The following is an 18,003-nucleotide window of genomic DNA, read 5'->3' as shown; positions in this document are numbered from 1 at the left end:
TCATTCCAACGTATAAGCAGTCAATTTCATTGTTTCGTGCTGACATGTCATGCTTCAATTATTTAGGTTATTCCTCCTTGGTGCTTTGGAAAGGATGAGGGATGGGCGAGTTTGGTGGATAGGTGGCTCGACAACGATGCAGAGTTTGCTGCCAAGAGCAGCAAGGACCGGGCTAACCGTGGAAAAGACGGAAACACACGGCCAAGGAAACAGGAACCACTGGGGCTTCAAGGCCATGAAGGTATATCTATATGCATGATGCATTTTTTTTCTTCTTTTTACCATCATGTTCTTATTTATGGCAAACTTCTGTTTGATGCTGCAGGGGGACAAGTTGAAGAGGCCGCTCTTAGACATGGAGTCATGGAAGATGGCACGTGAGCGGAGTGATTGCAAGGAAGGAGAGAGCGAGTACTATGGAAAAACCGAGGAGCACCTGAAGTCTTACAAGGAGCAGTTTGAGAGGTTGCATCCGCCTGGTCCGGATGCTCCTGACATCGTCCAGTCTCAGATCGACGACACAACGGTGGTGGCCAGCTACTCAAAGTCCCATGGCCGCTACCCGTGTTCGATGGCTTGATCACTCCTTCTGTCTCGTACACACAACTTTGAGCTACCAACCCGAGCTCGTTAGAGAGTACGGGGTGTTTGCAGCATAGCTTAGCCCGCCAGCATGTTGTAAGTACTTCCCCCTTATCTTCTTTCTTTCTTACTTTCTCAGTTTATTTTCAGCATTGCCCACTTAGAAACAACCTAAATTTTGTAGGCATATAAGGCCTTTGTCGAGCTTAGGAATCTCGAGGTGCGGGAGTACTTACAACGAGTGAAGGCAAATGGGGATTACAACCGTCAGATGATGGCGGTTAGTTTTTCCCTCTTAGAACCAAGCTAAAATTTGCACTTTCATTTCTTTTGACCTTCTAGTTTGCTTGGTTAACTAACATCCAAGCTATGTTGGCGTCTTCGACTAACCGCACGGATCCACCACAAATGGGACCCACACCACCACCTGCTAGAGAACCCCCACACGTGCCCACGTTCGATGAATGGGTAGCACAAGGCAGTCAGACTCTGGTTAGTACATTTGCCTAACTATTAACAAACTAGTTCTCGTTCATTCAGCGCTATCATATCATATTTACCCTTACAGTCTCTTTTCCAACATGTAGGGGACCGGTGATTCGACTCCTGCTTAAGAGAGCCCATCCACTCCAATCTGGCAAGGTGGTGTTGGTCTTGGCGGTGCTCACGGCGATGGTCCTAGTCTTGGCTGATGATGTGTTCCATATTGTGCAATACTTTCCATGTTTCGTACTTCTTAGGGTTCTTTAGATGACGACGATGATGTTCCATGTCTTGCAATACTTATGTTCATGAAGTTTTGACGTTGATGATCTTTAGATGATGATGATGATCTTGATGATCTTTAGTATCTTTAGATGATGATCTGTCTTATTTCTGTCTATATATGGTCTCTGACATATTTTGTGAATTTAGATGCTGTCAAATTGAATGGGAAATAGGAAAACAGAGCAAATAAAAAAACATATATATGCCGACAGCCTGGCCGTCGGCATAGACATGTCCAAGAGGAACCAGGGAGCGACACATGGCATGGGTATGCCGATGGCTAGGCCGTTGGCATAGATTTCCATCTAAGCCGACGGCCAGGCCATCGGCATACCCTGCTGCCAGGAGCGCTCAGCGACGGCCACGTGGCATATATAAGCCGACGGCCTAGCCGTCGGCATAGATTTCCACCTATGCCGACGTCTAGGCCGTCGGTTTATATGTGCCACGTGGCCGTCGCTGGTTGGTCAATGGGGATGACCGCGTCGTCTGGTGGTTTTCTCTGTCGACGGTGTAACTATGCCAACGGCTGTACGAAAGCCGTCGGCATAGATGCCTATGCCGACGGTCTGACAAGACGACGCTGACGATATCTACGCCGACGGGTGTATTGCCGACGGCCCCCGGCCGTCAGCATAGAGGGTTAGTCCGGTAGCATGTCCAACAAAAGGAACAACAGACATACGTACCAAAACACTACCAAGGGCCTACTACTACTACTATGCTGTTACAGCTCCTAGATACAAGAATCTAACAACAACACTCATTTTGTTCGCGGTGGCTAAAGTATAAACGATCTGCTGATGACACGTGCTCTTTTTTCCTCGTTTGCCAGGACCTCACAAATCAACTCAATGTGCTGGATTATGCAAGGATCACAAGCAAAGCCAGACCTAACTTTGGGTAAGATATCAAGTTTGCAGTTATGTCTGCTCCACCACCTTCAAATCAAGTCTGAGATGCAGCACACCACTGATGAAGAAAGGGTTGTCATCAGCCAAGAACATCTCCCATGGAATCGAAAAGGGATCCCTGCATGCAACTATAGCACTATCAGTAAAGGTGTGACTAGCATTGTACTTGCTCACAAAGTGCCCAGATGGTCTTGTCCTTGCCGCAAACTCATAATTTACTGACACACCCGTTGAACCCTTCTGCTTCAAATTGATATATAAGAAGATGCCAAATCTGTGTGAACCAATCTGCTGGACCATGTTACATCCTGCCCCAAGAATGAAACCCTGACCTGCAACATGGAGTGGGTGCGAGAATATCTGCTCTGATGGGAAGAGTTGGGAGCATTCCTCACGCTTCAAATCCATGTAAGCTATAACCTGTGGGCAGGGTTGATCAAACGCAACCACTTTCAGATGCCTGCACTTGTAAGCTCGGTCTACAAATTGCTGACTGGAGGTTGCACATGCTGCAAGCTCATCTGGCCTGTGTGCTGGATAAGCTTTGCACAGAAGTACCTCAGTGACACACTTAGTTATTTGCTCATGGTCTATGTCATTGTCAGTGCATGTTAAGATCCCCCGAAGTGTTCCATAGGTCATTTGTGGCTGAAGCGCAACAGCGGAATTAAATGAGAACTCAAGATCTTACGTCTTTCTTCCAGTTCTGGGTACCGCGCACGGGCCCACTTGAGCAACAGGCGGTATAAGCAGTCTTCATTTACTACATGTAGGTCAGTACTTGAAAATATGGCTTCAATCCCAGCAAGTGACATGTTCATCAATTCATCTTGGAACCTGACATGATGCAAAACCAAGCCTTTAGTACACTTCAAACATGATAACTGTGACAGCCATGTCTACACTTCACTTCTCTATGAAAAGGAAAGAAAAGTTGGCTCCATCCAAAGGGGATCACTCACTTATGCACATCACTGTATTTTTTAGCAAGGAAATCCTTGGCTGCAACTATCAAATGGTGAACAGTAGCTGGAATTAAAATGGAGCATGGATGGTCTAGGTAGAGCAGCGCAGATTCTGTTGTCATGGGCAAGCTTGTGAGCAACTGACTGCAATCCCTCATGCAAGAAGGAACCTCGAATTTGTCGGCAACCATCAAGATGTCTAGCAGAATAGCAGGCTCAGCTGTTCTTAACTTTCCACAGTACATAAATCTCAAAAGCTCCATAAGGGCATTTTCCTCTGTTCCAAGTAGAATGCAAACAAAAATTATGTAAATATGATTATTGACTTTTGGTAATAAGGAAAACTATAGGTAGGGTATAGACAAAATATCCATTGGGTAAATAAAATAAAAAAAGTGAAATAAGAATAACCATTATCAAAAGTAATCAATGTTTTAGTTTCAAAAATACAGAAAATAATACAAATCACAGTAATAATTAGAAACAATTATAAGAGGAAGAATGTCACATTTGAGTAATCACACATTACCTGAATCAGCGATCTCAAGTGTTGCATGTGTCTGCTCAGATTCTTTCATGCCATTTGAGAAAAGCTAAGAATTATGAAGCTTATTAGAAACCATGAACTGATTATAGAATAAATGTATTTAAAAAGGTTTTAAGAATTACCTTGTGAAAGAAGCTACTACTTGCAGAAAGAATCACTGAACTTACATTCATTGTCCTTACTCGTAAAACTTGTGTACCTAGCATGGTTGACGAACAGAAAATACCAAGATAAAAGAAATAAAGGTTAAACATGGAAAGTAGAAGATACAGGGAGAGAATCACATAAGCAAGTTCTTTGGTGTTCAGATTCTTGGAACACAGTTCTATCATGGGTGCAGATTCATTATAAATGACTCATCAGCAATATGGCAAAAAATATAAAATAAAATCACAAAAACTGAATGCACCGACAGCTGCATCCAACAATAGAGGCATGCTCGTAGCTCACTCAGCAGTCATAAATGATCTCATGTTCAAGTAAAAAACACCCCACCAAATTTTTATAGTGTATCCAATTAGTTAGTGCATTCTATGTGATTTAATAGCAGAAACCAGGTCAACCAGTCAACTATCTAAAAATGGAAGCTATCAGGTATTTGTACTACTTAAAAAGTAAGCACTCATCAAGCAAGGGCCACCAAGGTTTTGATTTTCGGTTTGTGAAATTTCTCGCCCCAAGCCGAGATAGTCGAATTTCGGCCATTTTCAAAAATTCTGGCCAACATTTGACCAAGATTTGGCTGAAATTTGACTAAAATTTGACAAAAATCTTTTTTTCCAGCCCGAGATGGCCGAAATTCAAAACAGTGGGGCCAACGATATAATCTAAAACATTTCAACACATAGAAAGAACAGAGATGAGCAAGAAAAAGGCAGACCAATGTTAACCTTAATGATTAAATGTTTAACATGGAACATGGTTGTGGAGACTGTAGAATTCTAAAGATTTAGGAGCCCCTCACTCCTCCCCAAATATATGCAAGCTAGGGCATATTTGCACATATTATCAACACTTAAAAAAGGACAAAGTCATGAAACAGTCCATTCATCTTTCCAAATACACACCCATTATGTCAGTAACAAATTTTATACTCCCTCCGGTTCATATTAATTGTCGCTGATTTAGTACAACTTACAAATTTGGGCGGAGGGAGAAATAGAAGTTTCTTCCTTCTTTTTTCTGCATTTGGAAACATAACAATTGACAGATTTGACGTATGGACAGCGTATAATCTGCTAACTACTTTTCCTCGATAAATTGGAGCTCGATCCTGTGAACCAAGTTTTCAGTGTCAGAGAACTATTGCATTTACACCACATCGATCAGCTCAGGCACAAAACTTGCAGATCCGCCTCTTTTTACAAATCGATTGCAACTTTTTACCAGAGAAACGTACGATTACAAACAGGGACGCATTGCACTGTACGCACCTTTGTCTGCGCGGTGGCTTGCCGGTTCGGTGAGGGATCCTCCCGCGACTTCACCGTTGGCGACGATCGCTATCTGCAGCACCTTGTCGGAGAAGCGCTCTGAATCGAACGCGAACCCGAAGTTTGGGGCCCAGCTCCCGCGTGAGAGCTCAATGTCCATCCCAGCCTCCGCCTCCGCCTCCGGTGCCGCCGCCGGCATCGTCGACCCTTGGGCGCCAGCCATCTGCCCCGCCGCGTCTGGGAGAGGGAGGACGCGGCGGCCGTAAACCCTAGCTTCGCGGTCGTAGTGGGCTAGTGGCTTCTTTCGGGACTCCGTGGTGGGGTTACTTTGAGCTTTTGGAAACCCCGCGAACTAATTTTTTTCCCCTTGGAGGAGTCCAACATTTGCCAAGAGGACCCTGTGAAGCGGCCGAAATTGCAAACACGTCAACGTAGTACTACAGAATTTCTTAAACTCTCAATATAATGTTTTTTATTATGCATGGTTTCAAGAAAAATGGTCCATGTAGTCCCGGATCATTTTTCGCTTTTTGCTCATCTTATCAACTCTATCCAGCAAGGACCGTCAAGACATGCTAGGTAGAAGGGAGGAGTACGAGGTGAGACACATTTGGTACTTGAGTAGACATGTCTAGCCATGATGTGCGATGAAACTGGATGTCGTTGCTATGCCCGACACCTAGGTGATCGCGATGGCATGGCCTACCACGATGGCGAGTCTGCCTCCCGAGATGGCCTTTTGTCATTGCTTCGTTTCTTCATTCGCGGTTGAGGGCTCCGATGACTTCAAGCCATGCTTCTTTTTCTATAGCTAGTAGTCGCTTCGCAGTTTCTCTCTACTGCCTACATTTCACTTCATAAGTTTATTTCCCTTAAAACTCCGTGTTAAGATCAAACTTAGATTTACATCCTACGACATGATAGAATATCTCGTATCAATTAATTTTACCAAGAGAAGCGCAAAAAATGTAACGCTTTAGTGGTGCTACCATGTGTTGGTTGTGCAGTAGCAAGACAAGGCTTCGTAGCACTAGAATTTGACTTCTCCAGACGAATGTTTTTGAGATAGCAAATTAGCAACGGATGAGGCTAGAAACAATACACTTTTTCAAAATAAAGTGTATATTACGCCTGGGCTTACACATCAGAGACCAGGGCACCAAGTTTCAACAAGCTAGGGTAAAGTGCCAGATCAAACGCACAACATTGCAGATCGATAGTAGCATTTAGCAGAGACATCAGCAAAATAAGTTCCATGAGAAGGCATATCTTCATGGAATCCACTAATAGTTACTCCCTCCAATCCAAAAAGGTGTTGTGGCTTTAGTTCTGAACTAAAGCGACAACACTTTTTTGGATCGGAGGGAGTAGTTTTTAGCATAAATATCCAAATACGCCCTCCGTTCCCAAATATAAGTCTTTCTAGAGATTTCAACAAGTGACTACATACGGAGCAAAATGAGTGAATCTACATTCTAAAATATGTCTACATACATCCGTAGGTTGTAGTCCATTTAAAATGTCTAAAAAGATTTATATTTAGGAACGAAGGGAGTATATTGCAAGCCAAGCGCTGCAAGAGAACGACCCAGCTACAAAACCATAGCCGCACCATGCATCCAAGAAAAGGAACGGCAAACATACGTACAAATCCTACTACAACTGCAGGGACAAGGGACCAAAGCATAGCAGAAAACGGCATATAGTAGCAATATCTTGACATCGACAAAAACGTGGTCATGAAGAAGCAGATAACTCATTTCAGATTTTAAAAAAAACTCATTCAAGATCAATCCATGATCTTCTCAGCATCAAGCCTACAACTTTTAGTGTAAGAGCCCAAGGAATAAGATATCAAGTTCATAACTCCGACTGCTCCACCACCGTCCAATCAACTCTCAGATGCAACACGCCGTCGATGAAGAGGTTGTCGTCAGCAATAAAGTTCGACCATGCAGTACCAAAGACATTATTGCATCCATGCTTGGATCCAGTAGTGAAGGAACCCTGACCCTCAAACCTGCTCACAAATTTGCCCGACGCCTTTGTCCTTGCAGCAAACTCATACTGTAATGTCACACGCTTTGAACTCTTGCTGACGTACAAGAATAAGCCAAAGCTATACAGCCCACTCACCTTGTTCCCGACACATTATGCTAAGAGAAACAAGTTAAGGCCTGCATGATGGAGCGAATGCGACAAAACCTCTGTATAACGGTTCTGTTTGGAATGAAAAAATCGGGAGCAGTCCTCACGCTTTAGATCTCAGTAAGCTATAACCTGTGGGCAGGGTCCGTCAAATGCAACTAACTTCACAGGTTTGAACAAGTAATCTCGCTCTTCAAGTTGCCATGTTGTCGCGTCTACTGCACGGTCACCATACAAGTGTGATGGGTAAGCTTTGTGCAGAAGTACCTCACTGATACACTTATTTACTTGATCATGGTCTATATCATCATCAGTGCACAGTAGGACCTTCTGCAGTCCATTACGGCTCATATGACTGAAGCGCACCAGCGGAAGTAAACTAGAACTCAGGATCTTGCGCCTTTCCTCCAGATCTGGGTATCGCGCACGGGCCCAGCTGAGCATGAAATCATATATGTCATCTTCAGTTCGTACATGTAAGCCAGTACTTGAGAAGATGGCTTCGATCCCAGCAAGAGGGAAATTCTTAAGTTCGCCCTTGAACCTGAAAAAGAGACATGCAATACCTTGAGTACACTCCATACATGATTTGGTGACAACAATGCCCAAAGATTTTTCTCAAGAAATAAAAAAAAAATATGGCTCCTTTCAATTGGGATCACTCACTCAAGCACATCCTCATATTTGAAGGCTAGGAATTCCTTGGCTGCAACTACCAAACGTTCAACTTCAACTGGCACTGAAATGGAGCATGAATGCTTTAAGTAGAGCAGCGCAGATTCTGTGGTCATGGGCAACCTTGTGAGCAGCTGACTGCAGTAACTCACGCAAGAAAGAACCTCATATTTATCGGCAGCCATCAAGATGTTGAGCAGAAGAGTGGGCTCAGTTGTTGTCAACTTCCCACTATACATAAAGCTTAAAATCTCCATAAGGGCATTTTCCTCTGTTCCAAGTAGAATAAAAACAAAACAACAAAACGATTAAGAAAATAATTAAGAATTAAGAACTTGAAAAAAAGGGAAGGTTTTTTGTGCCTAAGTTATTGAAGTATTATTATTGACATTTAGTATTGAGGAAATATACCTATGGCAAAAAGTAGAAAAAATATTCATTTGGTAGGTAAAATTGAAGAATGAAAAGAGACTAATAATTAACCATTTCATTATCAAAGACAGAAAGAAGAGTGAAGAAACTCAGAAACATAAATCACTATTTATTATATTCAATCATGTTTTTGTTTTAGAAGTACAGAAACTAGCGGCATCACCACAACAATTAATTAGAACCAATTATAAGAGGAAGAATGTTACATTTGAGTCAAAACGTTACCTGAATCAGCAATCCTAAGTGTTGGATGTGTCTGGTCAGATTCTTTCATGCCATTCGAGAACAACTAAGAAACATGAAATTTTATTAGAAAGGATGAACGGAAAATAAAGCAAATGTATTTCAAATTGTTATAAGTATTACCTTGAGAAAGAAAGGACTTCTAACAGAAAGAATCGCTGAATTGATATGAATTGTCTTTACTCGTAAAACTGGTGTGCCTACCATGGTTGAGGAAGAGTCGATAACAAGGAAAGTGAGCAAACAAAGAGAAACACTAGACAAATAAAAAATACCATGGTGCAGATTCATTTAATTACTCATCAGCAAATATGGTAAAAATGATTAACTAAAATCACGAAAATTAGGAATGCACTCACGCAGCTGCATCCAGCAACAGAGGCATGTTTGTAGCTCACTCGGTAATAATAAATGATTCCCATAACCCAAGGATCATATCAGAATTTTGTATATATAAACATGTACCCAGTAAATAACGGAAAAGGAACCCACAAAGTTTTATACTCCCTCTGATCCAAAACAGGTGTCGCAGTTTTAAACTAAGATTAGTTCAACCTTAGTTCAAAACTGCCATGTTTATTATGGATCGGAGGGAGTATCATTTAGTAGCAGAAATAAGTCAAGTAGCTAAAAAGGAAAGGGGGGGGGGGGGGGGGTTAATTAACTAAGACCTGCTGGGAAGGTGGCACTGCCAGTGTTGCCATTTACCAATAACTTACATGTGTTCCAAAAGGAGCAACCAAGGCATACGTTTGATCAGCACATTGTGCCAGTACCAAATTTACCAGTATACACGAGGTATTTATATCATTATACTTATAGAAGTAAACACTCATCAGGCAGGGTAATGATGATCCTAAATGTTTCAACAGGCGGAAAGAATGGAGATAAGCAATAACAGCATACGAACAGAAAAGAACAACCCCAACTTTTTTTTTGAAAAGGGGAACGTATTAATATCGCGATGATACCAATTACACCCAGCCTCTATACCTACAAGATGTCGTCGAGACATCCACGATGCACAGAGCCAAATGAGAAAATAAAAATAAAGAAAAAATAATAAAGTCCCGCCACAGCAATCAACTCCTCTCAACAGCAGCACTCATACCACCACCAAATACAACATCCGGAAAACATAAAAGGTTTCCAAAAGCAACGCCTTCAAGAAGGAACCAGTGCACAAGCGCCGTCATTGCCCGATCCAAGATCTTAGGTTTCCACCCTGGAGAAAGTCCGCGCTCTCAAAACAATTCCTTCAGCATGGCAATCGCCAGGCACAACCAATGAAGGCCAGACCTTAAGTTTTCACCCTGAAAGTCACAACTCAGCACCCGAGGGGTACCACCAAAGATGAAATCCGCCAGTGTTGCCGCCCCACTTATCACTGCTGCTCCCGAGAGTCATCTAACACCTGGCTGACTCCATCGCCTCCAAGACTTCGTCCATGTAACTGATCCTCCGATCTCGGCCACCATGACCTTCTCCACTGTTGTCCCCACCATGGAAATCGACAAGCCGACATGTCCCAAGGTGTCATCAGTCAACAAAGCTTCGTGCCACGCCCTCAGAACCTCATAGGCTGATATGGACGTGCATGAACCGACAACTAACCGATCCAGATATCCTTGGCAAATTCTCCAGCGGTCGTTCCGGAACACGTCAATGGCCAGATCGAGGAGGACCGATCAAGCAGGAGATTGCCTTGATGCGAGAAGAGCACGAGAACCAAGAGTAGATGACAGATTGTGAGATCCGCCAAACCAGCCACAACCGGCCGACCATCTCTGGCGGAGTAGTAGATCGCCACCGCCATAATCCTCGTGATGCGTGGCAGAACCGAAGAACCTCCGCGAACCGTAGCCGCAGCTGATGAGAGGCATCAGTTTGACGCGATGGCAGCAGCCCGCCTTTGTGTAGATTGAGCCCACGCCGCCTCCTGCCATCCCCGCCGACTGCAGCAGGCCTACCGACGCGTCCCGGCCGCCGCTGCCCTCCATCACCGCTGCTGGGGACCAAGATCGGTCCGCCGCCACCTCAGATCCGTTACGCAGATCCGCCGCCGCCACGCCACTGGGCTTTTGCCCAACGACGTTGCCCGGCTGCGGCGGAGAGTGGGGGAGGTGCAGGGGGGCGAGGGGAGCCCGGTGGTGGCCGCTCGGTGCAGCCCGGCGGCGGCCGCACGGGAGAGTTTGGGTGCCGCACGGGGTCGGGGAGTCTCTCTCCAAAAGCCAGAACAACCCCAGCTATTTGCACAAACGAAATTAACCCTCCCAGCAAAAGAAAAATAATACCCCAAGTATCGAAAATGGATTGCAAATTGTACAAGAGAATCGTATGATTACCAACAGCTAAATCCATGCACCGCCCCGCCATGCCAGGGATAGGGAGGCACTCTACGCACCTTTCTCCTGGCGGTGGCACGCCGGTTCCGGGAGGGATCCTCCGGCGACTTCGCCGCTGGACACGATCTCTATCCGGAGCATCTTGTCGGAGAAGCGCTCTGAATCGAACGCGAACTCGAAGCTGGGTCCCCAGCCCCGGCGTGAGAGCTCGATGTCCATCTCCATCTCCTCTGCCGTGGCCGGCAACGTCGGCCCTTGGGCGCCAGCCATGCGCTCCGCCGCCTCTGGGAGGGGGGCGGACGCGGCGACCGTAAACCCTAGCTTCGCGGTCGCGGTGGGGGAGACGAGACGGCGGTGGGCTACTCTCAGCTTTTGGAAAACCCGCGAACATCATGGCGTGACATGTCTTTTTCTTTTTCTTTTTGAGAATCGTGGCGTGACATGTCTGCGGAGGTACCAAATTTTTTTTTTAATTGGAGTACCGAATGTTTCTCACCTTGTACTACTTTTTTTTTCCTTTCATGGTGGTTCATGTAGTATCATCTAAGAAATATGGTAAAATCATGCACACATCGATCTGACAAAACTGAAAAGGCAGCAGAACCCTACCCTTTGTACAAATATACATCAGCCTAGAAAGAAAATTACAATCAAGACCGAAAAATCTTCTGAACTTGATACCATACCCGTCACCTATCTCTGGCACCACCACAGCAGCCACCAAAGGAAAAATGATGATGAATCACCTCCTCACCCGAGCTCGATACGTCTCCATCGTTAATATGCAGCATTGTAGACCTCCAAGGTGGCTCACCAAAGGCAAAACTATCGTTGTTGATCAAATTAGACTGGAGCAACACTCCGGACACAGCATCGAACACCAGATCTGGCATCCCACACGACTAAGACGTCGAAGGAGAAAACCATGCGTACATGCCATCCACCAACCATGAACTCTAATCCTTACATTGTACTAAATCAAATCAAAGACACTTTTTTGAGACAAAGTATTATTACTTCTGAGAATTTTGTACTATCCATTCTAACTGAAAGAACATGCGGTGCCCCCATGTTTGGTTTTGGTAATTGATGACAATCTCTATGGACTAGTGGTTGTCTTGAGTTGTATTTGAAGGATTTGTCCATACATTTTTCTTGAAGTCCATGTGTAGGTTTCAAGGAGTTTTTGAGTTGACCAAGGTGCTATTAAGGAATTATCCAAAGATTGGTCATGTGAGTGTTGAGCTTATTGCAAGCATGTCTTGAAGAAGAAGGTTGTGTGATCATTCATGTTACCTTCAAGACATCCTCCAAATGAAGAGAGTTGCAAAGATTCAAGGTTGATCAAGACTAAGTCAAGAGTGAATCAAGTTGATCAACTCACAAAGCGTAGAAGATGTACCGAGAGGGATCAAGTGATCCCACGGTATGGTAAGCATTGTCCATTACACTTCTTTGTACTAACCCATGGTCTATGTGAGAGTTGTATGTGGGGTTAGGTACGTATCCATGGGCTTGCGTCAAGAGGAAGATATCATACAACACATGGAAAGGATGACATCAAGTGGTGATCGTCATCAAGATTGCCATGTGCAAGTTCAAGTGGAGCATCACGAAGAGATCAAGTGCTTGAATCTTGCCATCCATTGTGGTGTCAATGGACTTGTGAAGATGTGCCGAAGAATGGCTCACCCATAGTGAACTATCGGGGAGCAATCATCTAGTCTTCATCGAGCCAACGCAATCAAGAAAGGTGGTCCAACTTGAGGGAGTCAAGATCGTCTTCATCTAGCTCGAGTGGACCATGTGCAAGGCAAAGGTTTTACCTTGATAGGTTTTCTATTTTACCGGTCTTGTGGTGGTAGTTGGGAGACCGAGTTATAGGTTCGTTTGCCGTACTATCAAGGGGGCTCTCAAATTGGTAGCTTGATCGTATCGTTAGTAGAGAGCTCAAACCATTGCATCCTTGCATCATGTTTCTTGGTTCTTGTTTGGTTATCTTTTTGAGTCTTAGATCTTATGGTCATCTTGATGACAAACTTGAGTTCATCGAAAACGGAGTTCGCATGCGTCTTCTATGATGTTTTCGGTGTTGGAGGTTTTACCGGTCTTATCCGATGAAGGGTTCTCACCATTTTCTTATGGGACTTTTCTCATTTGCTTATTCTTGATATTTCTATCAATATTATGTTAGCCCATGTCGTTAGCTTTCCAACAAACTTGGTTTCGTTGAATTTGGAGTCCGTTTGCAAAAGTTGTGGTTGTTTTGGTAAAGGCTGCAGCGGTACTACCGCGACTAGAGCGGATGTAATTTTTTACTACCGCTCCAGAGCGGTAGTACCGCTGCTCCTGGGCGGTAGTACCGCTCCATAGCAGTACTACCATGGCTCCTAAGCGGTAGTACCGCCCCGGACCAAAATCTCGTGTTTTCTCTTTCGTTTGGGCTGTTTTGGCCGTGCTAAGCGGTAGTACCGCTCCTCCAAGCGGTAGTACCGCTTGTGCACGACCTGAGCACATAACGGTTGGATTCGGGAGGTCCTATAAAAGGGGGTCTTCTTTCTCAATGAACCTAATCCTTTGAGCTCGTGTTCTTCCCCCATTGTTGACCTTCTCCGAGCTTGCTATCTCTCAATCCCTCCATGGATTCTTGCTAGTTTTTGGGGGAAAAGAGAGAGGAGATCTAGATCCACATTTCCACCAATCACTTTCTCCTCTATGTGAGGGGAACCCCTTGGATCTAGTTCTTGGAGTTCTTGGTGTTCTCCTTCTTGTTCTTCCTCTCATTTTCCTCCCTAGCATTAGTTGCTTCGGTGGGATTTGAGAGAGAAGGACTTGGGCACTCCGTGTGCCCTTGCCATTGCATTTGTGCATCGGTTTGAGTTCTCCACGGTGATACGTGGAAGTTACAAGTTGAGAAGCTTATTTCTCTTGGGTGCTTGGTGCCCTTGAGCTTGTTCCTCTTGGGTGCTTGGGCGCCCTAGTTGGTTGGTGGTGTTCGGAGCTCAATTATTGTGGTGTAAAGCTCCGGGCATGCATCGGGGTCTCCAATTAGGTTTTGGAGATCGCCCCGAGCAATTTGACGGGTACCAGTGACCGCCCCCAAGGGTTGCCAAAATGTACGGGTTCGGTGACCGCCCCCAAGGGTCTCCATTTGTACGGGTTCGGTGACCGCCCTCAAGGGTCCCTTAGTGGATTCACGGCATCTTGCATTGTGCGAGGGCGTGAGGAGATTACGGTGGCCCTAGTGGCTTCTTGGGAAGCATTGTGCCTCCACACCACTCCAAACGGAGATTAGCATCCACAAGGGTCTGAACTTCGGGATACATCATCGTCTCTGCGTGCCTCGGTTATCTCTTACCCGAGCCCCTTTACTTATGCACTTTACTTTGTGATAGCCATATTGTTCTTTGTCATATATCTTGCTATCACATAGTTGCTTATCTTGCTTAGCATAAGTTGTTGGTGCACATAGCTGAGCCTAGTTGTTGTAGGTTTTGTGCTTGACAAATTAACCGCTAGGTTTATTCCGCATTTGTTCAAGCCTAAACCGTAATTATTTTAAAGCGCCTATTCACCCCCCCCCTCTAGGCGACATCCTCGATCTTTCAATTGGTATCAGAGCCTCGTCTCTCTTTATTAGGCTTTACCGCCTAGAGAGTAAATATGTCGACTAGGGAATTAGGATTCTCTGACACTCTTAGTTTTGATGGCACAAATTTTGATGTTTGGGTAATTCGCATGCTTAATCTCTTTAGGGTCATGGACCCAAATTTAGAGCGAATTGTAGATATGGGTTTTTCTCCTCCAAAGGATCCCCAAAGATTATCTTTAGAGGATGAGAAAAACTTTTATCTCAATGCTCAAGCTTCTAATGTTCTTTTCGATGCTTTGAGCAATGTAGTTATATTTCAACTCATGCTGTTCCGAGATGCTCATGAGTTGTGGACGAAGCTTCAAGATAAATATGGTGTGTCCAAGATTTGTGGGGATGATTGTTCTCCCTCCACCTCCGGTCGTATAGTCTTCTCAACTTATTCTACTTCACCTACATGTGGCTTGCCACAAGGTAATGACATGGTGAGTAGTGTTGGTCATTGCAATGATGATAGTATGCTTATTGTGGATGATCCTTCATCACTATATTATTGCAATGCTCCTTCTTTGGGCTTTAACACTTCGAGCACTCCAAATGTTTCACATGCTTGTGTTGATAGTCCTTGCATATCATGTAGAAATTGCTTGACTAAATCTCATGATGATATGCTTGCTATGTCTTGTTGCCATGATAAAAATGCATCTATTTCCTCGAATTGTTGTGCTAACAATGTAGTGGAAACCGAACACTCCATGGAACAAGATGTGGTGTTTAATGGTGCCTCAAAGGATCCTACATCATCATCTATTGCTTTTTGCCTTATGGCTAAGGCATCAAAGGTATCTCCTACTTTGTACCCCAATATGTCTCTTGATGATGATGTTGATGCTAATGATGATGAGGATAATGATGAAGAGAATGATAATGTTGCCTCCTTAAAAACTAAGGGGAAAATGATTTTTAAAGCTCTTCATAAAAATAAAATTGCTCGTTCCAACTTCATGGAAATAATGTCCATTGCCATTGATGGCAAGAAATACATTGAGGAGTTGGGATCTCATCTAGAGGAGCATGAGGCCACCATTGATAAAATGGAAGGTCATGGGTGTGATTACGCTAATGAGATTGCGGACCTCTCAAAAGCTCTTGAACTTGAACAAACCACCAAGGAATCTCTTGAGGAGACTTTTGCTCTAGAATTGTCTAGAGTGAAGGAATCTACTGATAGAGCTCTTAAGGTGGCCAATGTTTTTGAAACTAAAAATGCTAAGCTTGAAGTTGCTCATGCTAGACTCCTTGAGGATTTTGAGCACCTCGAAAATGGCTCAAGGGTCATCAAGGGTGAGCTCATCAAACTCATCAAGTCTCATGCTCAACTTGAAGCTTCTTATTTAAAAGAGCTTGCCAAGTTGCCTTCTCCTCTTGTTGTTAATGATGATGCTTGTGCTACTAATTCTATTACTTGTGAAGCATCCATTTTGGAGGAGAATGTTGAGCTACGGGCTCAACTTAAGGTGCTATCTTGCAATTATGGGAAATTGGAAGAAAGTCATGAAAATCTCTCAAGCTCTCATGATGATCTTCTAGTATCCCATAGTGTGCTAAAGATAGCTCATGAGGCCATGATTGCTAAGGTAACATCTAGTGAGCCTCATGTGGATACTAGCACTACTTCTAGTCAAAATAGTATATTGCCATGTGCTAGTCCTTGTAATTCATCTACTCACAATGTTGGTACATCTTGCGATGAATTGCTTTCCTTGCCTTGTTGCTCTAACGATGAATCTTATACTTCCTCTAGTACTTGTGTTGAGACTAACCATGTAGAGGAAATCAAAGAGCTCAAGGCCCAAGTCACTTCTTTGAAGAAAGACTTGGAAAAGTGTCATGAAGGGAAATCCACACTCAACAATATCTTGAGTGTGCAAAAATCCCCCAATGGCAAAGGTGGACTTGGATTCAACTCCAATAAGAAGAAGAAGTCCAACATGAACAAAAAGAAGGGCCAAGAACAAGTCAAGAATTCGGCCAAGATTGTTTGCTTCAAGTGCAAAGTAGAAGGGCATCATGTTAGATCTTGCCCATTGAAGAAGAAGGCCATTAGTGTCAAGCAACAAGGGAAGAGGGCACAAGTTCAATCTCATGCTCAACATCAAGTTGAAGAAAGGCCTCTTACCAAGAAGACTCAAGTTAATGCTTCTCAAATTGAGAAATCAAGTGAGAAGAAAGTGAAGAGTAGACGTTGCGACTTATGTCATGAGAAAGGTCACGTCGCTTCTTCATGCACTAGTGGTAACTTATCCAACACAATTATTATTGATGATATCTATTCTCTTGGTAAGGATAAGGTTGGCAATGTGTTTGCCAAGTTTGTTGGTACTCAAAGTGGTGTCAAGCAAAGAACCATTTGGGTAGCCAAACCTATTGTGACTAACCTCTTAGGACCCAACTTGGTTGGGGACCAACAAGCTCAAACTTGATCAATAGGTGTTGTTGGAGGGCATTGGAGACTTGGCTACATTATGAAGAATTAAGGGGACTTCATCACTCTTATTGTCTCAAGCCAAGTCAATTGAATCATCAAGTTTATATCTTATATCCAATGTGTCTCCTTGCGGTAACTTGTACTTAAATTGTTTACATTGAAAGTTACTTGCCCCTTTGCATGTTTTGGTTTTGTTCCTTGCATGTGTTTGTATATGATGTGTCTCCAAATTACCGTTGTGTATGTTGGTTTGCACATCATGTACTTGTGTGTTGTTCATTGAGCCTTAGTGCATCTTGTTTATTTCTTAGTTGGCTCTTGTGAGAGATTAATGGAATATCCATTATGGGGGAGTGGTGTGCTTTGTGCACCTCACAATCCTATAAATGTGTGCACATGAGTAATACCATCTAGTAATGATATTTCAAGATTATCTAGTCGCTAGGTGGTATATCTCTCATGGGAAATTCAAATTCTAAAAATTCCATTGATTATCTCGTGTTGGATCCTCTTATTGCCTCTTGTTAAGTTTTCTTCATTGGTATCACATTATGGGGGAGTAATATGCTATGGATATTACTAGCCTAGAAAATGTGTACATTTGAGATGTTGTCACCTAGTGTTGATATTGTAGATTATCTTGTTCCTAGGTGGCATGTTAGCTCTACAAGTTGCAATTTGCTTGCGTGTGGTGTGAAGATGATGTTGGATATCCTTGCTATCTACCACCGGGAATTATTTCCATCTACTTCTTGTCTTTCGACAATTGGTAGTCATTTATGTGTGGTAGAATTTATTGATCATCTTTACATTGGCTTTTGTTTTACTTGCCTTTTCTCTTGCCAAGGTTTGTGTCAACTCCCGTTGTCTT

At 43.7% G+C, this 18,003-nt stretch overlaps 1 protein-coding gene and 1 pseudogene across 1 annotated transcript; both read right to left on the bottom strand.

The window, feature by feature from the left end:
• Positions 1–2,061: 2,061 nt before the first annotated feature.
• Positions 2,062–5,512, bottom strand: LOC123117594 (BTB/POZ domain-containing protein POB1-like; annotated as a pseudogene).
• A 1,356-nt stretch (positions 5,513–6,868) lies between these two features.
• On the bottom strand, positions 6,869–11,429 carry LOC123117593 (BTB/POZ domain-containing protein POB1-like). Its single transcript, XM_044538316.1, has 5 exons — positions 11,112–11,429; positions 8,831–8,907; positions 8,690–8,753; positions 8,024–8,303; positions 6,869–7,901 (listed from the first exon to the last, which is right to left on the bottom strand). The coding sequence occupies exons 1-5, from the start codon at positions 11,320–11,322 to the stop codon at positions 7,475–7,477; spliced, it is 1,059 nt and encodes a 352-aa protein (XP_044394251.1). The 5' UTR covers positions 11,323–11,429; the 3' UTR covers positions 6,869–7,474.
• Between the last annotated feature and the right edge of the window lie 6,574 nt (positions 11,430–18,003).

This window comes from Triticum aestivum, chromosome 5B (genome assembly GCF_018294505.1).
Source record: "Triticum aestivum cultivar Chinese Spring chromosome 5B, IWGSC CS RefSeq v2.1, whole genome shotgun sequence".
In the NCBI taxonomy this organism is placed as follows: domain Eukaryota; kingdom Viridiplantae; phylum Streptophyta; class Magnoliopsida; order Poales; family Poaceae; genus Triticum; species Triticum aestivum.
Note: the sequence above shows the minus strand (reverse complement) of the source record. Positions and strands in the feature narration are given on the sequence as shown.

What these genes read in the sequence shown, in the direction of transcription:
- LOC123117593 (XM_044538316.1), bottom strand. Translation starts at nt 11,322, where the DNA reads ATGGCTGGCGCCCAAGGGCCGACGTTGCCGGCCACGGCAGAGGAGATG. An exon ending in GAAGTCCTTTCTTTCTCAAG is followed by an intron (nt 8,754 to 8,830) that starts GTAATACTTATA and finishes CATGTTTCTTAG; the next exon opens with TTGTTCTCGAATGGCATGAA. An exon ending in ACTTAGGATTGCTGATTCAG is followed by an intron (nt 8,304 to 8,689) that starts GTAACGTTTTGA and finishes TACTTGGAACAG; the next exon opens with AGGAAAATGCCCTTATGGAG.